Raw genomic sequence first — 5901 nt, forward strand, 5'->3', positions numbered from 1 at the left:
TGCCTGGCCACCCTAGTTTGGTGTCAGATGTTGTCACATTTAACACATTCATTTAGATTAGTTTTATGAATTATGTGTTAAAAAATATAAATTCATTTAATGATCTGTTATGGCCACATTTTAGACTAAGTGATAGGCTTGAGTTCAATGAAAACATATTTGGAAAAATGTGTGAAGATTTGGAACTAAAACAATTTGATATTTCTAATGCTTTACTCATGTGCCACAATAATGTAATGCTTTCGAGTTAAAATATCTTAATTTGCGGGCTTTTCCAAGCAAATATACAATGTGATTGTTTGCAATTTCATTAGTATATACATTTCTGACACTCCTTCATGCCACCCCGTTGTCACCACATTCTCTAGATCTGCCCCTGGTCCCCATCAGTCAGAGGACAGTTTCAAACTCTCTTGACTTTAGTAACTCTCAGACTAAATTATTTTACGTGAAATTAAATTTGTGCAAATACCTGATTTTATTTGTTTACATGGGAATGAAGGGAAAATGCGGAGAGGTCAATAAGGTCATTGTTGCTTCCTTACTGGATATCTTAGATGTTCTCAGTGTTTGGATACGTAGACACCAACACCTCCGTTTGTCACACCGACTTAATGAATTTTAATGAGTGTCTTAATGAGTATGGACCAGAGAGGGTTTAAAAAGCTGGACCTCTCAGCACCTGGCACCAAGACGCTGATATTGATCAACAGTGCTATCAAACCTCTGCAGATATATTCACTTTGTGCTCACAGGACAGTAAAAGTCATATTTATTGCACCTCCAAGCTTCGGACAATCACATTATATTCCACATTATATAAAGTCCAATGAGGTTTAATGCTGCAGGTTTTGTAGTCTGGTGCAGTGGACGGCTTTGAGTGGGCACGTGTTGTAAACCCTCACAGAGAAACAGGAGGGTGATGCATAAATTCACACACGTGTAAGTTTTACATGATACAAAAAGTGCATCATTGAAACCATTGAGAATTTACTATAAATAAAAAAACTGATGCAGGGAGAAACATTAAGATCCCAGTTGTGGTGAATGACAAGTTGACTGAGCTATACATTTGATATTAGTTTGTCTGCTTCCATATAACTGTGGGTCATGTTTCTAACACAGGACACAAGGCCCTTGCAAGAGGACATGTGTGACTTCTACGCCAGTGGATCGGGATATGCCTACGACAGCTACTATACAGAGGTGATTCTAATACATGTATGTATATATATATATATATATATATATACTGTATATGTACACACTTAATATCACCTGCGACTGTGTGTGTTGTATAGACACACCAAAAACCTCACAGAGCATCTAGAATAATAATCGAAATACTTACTTAGCCTAACCTAATGTGTGCTTCCCATTCACTTACCAGTCTTACTCCTCCTACACACTGCTGAGACACATGTTGTCTTCCAAATGTTGTAACTGTAACTGTTTGAAATGCATTTTAGGTAAATACACTGTAAGATTATAGTCTGTCCTGCAGGTTTCTGGTGCTTAATTCACAAAGTGTGTAGTGACATCTAGTGGTCAAATAGTGTCACTGCACTGAAAACAACATATATATATATATATATATATATATACACACACACAACTCAAATTACAAACAAATGAAATTACATGTTAACATGCAGCTTATCTGACTGTTGCTGTCAGTTTCCATGAGGTTATTAAAACTCTTATTACAACTTTTTATTACAAATGATTAAAGCTCTGAGAACCTTTCTCTGACGCCGCAGGTGACGTGCCGTTCATTCGACAAAGCGTGCAAGCTGAAACTGAGGAGCAACACCTGCTACTGCTGCTACCTGTACAACTGTGAGAGGTGAGACACAACTCAAACTGCTGGGGTTCACATCTGAGCAGAGGTGGGAAGTACAAATACTTCATTTTTTCGTTTTACTTTTGCCTACATTTTTACACAAATGTACTTGTGTTTTAATGCATTTGAGGGGAATTATCTATCATTATTATCATATTTATTAAGTTTTGCATCATTGCATACCATCCCAACATCAAGACTGGTTTATATCAGGCATAACAGACATAACATGACGAAAAGGTCTGTTTTTTGTCGTTAGGTTGACCCTATTTTAAGTTTCAGTTAACTTAGCACAGAAACATCGATTAGAAATATCCTTCAGAGAAACCAAGAGGGTACTTTTTACTGTTATCCTTTGATTTTAACATTTCAGAGCCTGTACTTTTCCCCCTTTTACTTGAGGGAAAAAGTTGAATCATTACTTTTTACACAGTAAGTATTGCTACTTCTACTTGAGTAAATACTGTGTGTACTGTTGCCACCTCTGGATCTGAGCAACATTAGAGTGCATGTATGCATCCACACAGTAAACTAGGGAGGATACACTAAACTCACCATTTGATACAATTCATGATACTGGGTTCACAGTATAAAACATATTCCTACAAAACATATTGTCTTTATTTAATTAAAGAATTCCTTTTTATTTCTGAAATGGTGAAATAGGGTGCATAAATTGTGCAAAACAATGTTTATTTCCTTTTATTTGTGAAAGTAAAAATTAGATAGTGCCCTCTACTGTATAAAAACAGTATGACGATTCATTTTTCATCTCACCGTTTAGAATCTTGACATATTTGTATTGTGATTTAACTGTCTCAAGATATCATTCCTACAGTCAAAATGTTTGTTTATGTGTTTTTGTCAGTTAATGTTACACTTGTTCGATGATACAGTAGAGAGCAGGGGCTAGTGTAAAAACAGTATCTTAGATTGCAGAGCTGGCTGCCAAAAAATGCATTTACAGGCTCTGCTGTTTGGAAATCACTCTTGGATCCTTTGATTTTGGCACTTTTTTGCATGAAAAGAGGTTCCTGTTGTACGGCCAACTTTCAAATCCCACATGGTAGAGTTTTCCATAAGCTCTTGAACACACCAAAGAGGAAGAGTTTTCCAAAAAGTTTCTCTTAGCTTGCAAATATTTAGTTATTAGCAGATAAATGGCTGCCTGGAAAATTCTTTGTTTCTTTGTCTCCTCCCCTTAATATAAAGAACACATGCTTTGTGATTTGCAACAATAATAATAAAAACAGATCTTCAGCCTCTAAGTCATCCTAACCAGCCCATGACGGCTCTCCTCCTCTTCCAGCTTAGAGTACCACACGCAGTACTATCAGTTTACCGGGGTCAGCAGCTGCTGGGATGTGATCCACCTGCACCGTCTGCTGTGGGCCTCAGTGGTGCTCAACGTGATCGGCCTGTTCCTGGGAATCATCACTGCCGCCATCCTTGGAGCGTACAAAGATATTGTGAGCCCAACATGTTTTTTTAAAGTGCTCTTTGGAGTGAAGGGTGATTTCAAAGGGAGAATTCAAAGGTTGAAGATTTAAAGGCAGTCTGAGCCTGAGATAAAAGTTACAGCACCCTTGATGAAGGCTTTTTATTCTACTCGTGACTTCAAACTAGTTACCTTTCCTTATTGCCCGCAGGCTACGTACAGCATCTGACACTGAACAACGTAAAATCCCTAACATCTGTTTCTGGCCTGTGTAAAACATAGGATCCTGTCTGATCTTCAGGGTGTGTCATTAGAGTACATTATTTTAATGGCACTGCAACAACATCTCTAACTTGAGCTTTTTTCTAAGCTTCCAGAAAAGGTTAGATTGGTGCTAAACATGCATCTGATCAACACAGATTGAACCTGTTACTGTTACTTTACCAATGCTTTGTTTGAAACATAAGACTGATTTATGTGTGCAGATATCTTTTTGTTTCACTGCCTTACCACATTTTCAAAAATATACTGCTCACACATGAAAGTACTAAAACCTCAGTAAAATGCTATTTCTCTGGCATGAATGGTAGTCTGGTCTCTCTCTCTTTCAGAGACATGAGACACTGATGTTATTTTGTTAGTCTTAATGGTCCTGATTTTACGATTACTGTTCTTTCAGTACATTAGGCAGCAATCATATTACTCTAATATAATGAAGTGTGTGTGTGTGTGTGTGTTTCATGTGTAACTGGTGCACGCTCACTTCCTTTCTGATGACTTCCAGTCTTATCCAAAGCATTTTTACTGTCTTCCTGCAGCAGAAGCCAACTCCGCAGATGGCTCCCAGCCCCACACCACCACCCCACATCCTGTACAACCCCAACCAGCACATGCTCACCTACGCTGGCTTCTGTCCTTCGGGACAGACTCTGCCCGCCTACCCCAACTATCCAATACCCATGCAGGTAGGAACAAAAAAAAGAACCATTAATAGGAACCTTTTCACAGAAGACCTATTACTCTGTAGGAAAAGTGTGAATAACAAAATTAGTGACGGCTGAATTTAACTGTCACAGCTTACTGGGACACTTGAATAGAACAGAGCCATCTTTAATGTTATTAGTAACACCTGTTTTTTTCCTACAATGACAAGTAGAAAACGTCTACTGCTGTGATAAAAAAGCCCATCTTCCTGTGCCAGTGTATTAGTTTGGAGACCAGATGAGCAACACTGGATCAAATGTATTCTTCCTGCTTCAGCACAGATGTTTCACTCTCAAACATCAAAGCGCTTGGCCAGAAAGAAAACTATTAATCTGCACTGCTGCCACGTCACATTACTGAGTGGATCACCTGCAAGGCTTGACTAAAACCACGTTTTCTCAATCCTACACGTGTACTGATGGATGAACCATCACAAAGACCACATTTTTAGACACGATAGAGGCACGGCTTTAGGGATGTCAAGGTCAGTCGGTCCACCGCTTTGGTTCAGACTGAATTATCTTGACAAATATTAGATGGATTGCTATGAAATCTGGTACATTTATGGTGTGACTTGACCATGAGGTTGACATTTGTGATTTTGAGAACAAGCTCATTCGTACTTTGTAACTAAGATAGTGAACATTGTAAACATTATACCAACTAAACATCAGCATCTTAGCATTGTCATTATGGGCATCTTAGCATTTAGCTCAAAGCACCATTGTGCCTAAATACAGTTTCACAGAGCCGCTAGCATTGCTGTAGATTGTTCTACTGGTCTTCTTGTCTCATAGAGATAAATCTTTGTGTGATGATGTTTATCCAAGCATCTGTTGAAAACAGGAATGTCTGATGTTTTATGAATAGGTGCCATAAAGTAAACGGTTACATGGCCTGCACTTCTTAAACAAGCCAATCACCTTGAATCAGCAGTTGCATTGTTTCATATATACTGTATGTATCATGGTGTATTTTTAATGATGACTGCAAATTTTTGTCTAAAGTTTTCTTTGTCTGCTATCAGAGAACAAAACAACACAATCAAGAGAATTAAAAAAAAACACCTCACATAAAAATGTTAGAAATGATTTTAGGTATCTTCTTTGGCTCTACTTCCACATACCGTTGGAACCCACCCCTCTCTGTCTCTCCTCTCCCACAGCACAACAACGGCTACCAGCCACCTGCTACTCCCCAGATGATCCCTGATGGAGGCCCTGCATCCAACTCCTGCCTGTCTGAGGAGAACCAGAACCAGCAGCCCTCTCAGGCTCCCACCCAGCCACAGCCTCAGGGAGCCACCCAGGAACCAGGGGGCTACATGCTGACACCCAACGCTCCTGTCCTCTATGGATCTGCCTACAACCCCTTTGAGAAACCTCCACCTTACGCCTGCTGAGCCCTTAGATAAACACATGGGGCATGTTGGAGAAAAAATATCTTGATCTGGTCAGACTGAATGTAGCACAAGACATTTCATAGGAGACCTTGTAGACGGAAAACACTCAGTGAGCTTCTCGACTACTCTGTACTGATGTAAATGCTACGTTTCATGTGGTCGCACTGAAGAGAGACAGATTTATAGCTATATAGTGTGATTATATAGACATGATTAAGTTGTTTCATGTGTATT

The 5901-nt window shown here is 39.1% G+C and overlaps 1 protein-coding gene across 1 annotated transcript in view; it reads left to right on the plus strand.

The window, feature by feature from the left end:
• Window positions 1-5736, plus strand: part of LOC118321188 (transmembrane protein 255B) — a 16482-nt gene extending 10746 nt beyond the window's left edge. Inside the window, exons 5-9 of the mRNA XM_035652414.1 lie at window positions 1126-1206; window positions 1761-1846; window positions 3153-3312; window positions 4100-4246; window positions 5431-5736. Of these exons, the coding sequence (XP_035508307.1) occupies window positions 1126-1206; window positions 1761-1846; window positions 3153-3312; window positions 4100-4246; window positions 5431-5667 (711 nt within the window). The 3' untranslated portion in view covers window positions 5668-5736. The remainder of the gene's footprint in view (window positions 1-1125; window positions 1207-1760; window positions 1847-3152; window positions 3313-4099; window positions 4247-5430) is intronic.
• Window positions 5737-5901: the final 165 nt, after the last annotated feature.

The sequence above is a fragment of the Morone saxatilis genome, unplaced genomic scaffold, assembly GCF_004916995.1.
Source record: "Morone saxatilis isolate NCDOM2014 unplaced genomic scaffold, NCSU_SB_2.0 Contig11, whole genome shotgun sequence".
Taxonomy (NCBI): Eukaryota; Metazoa; Chordata; class Actinopteri; family Moronidae; genus Morone; species Morone saxatilis.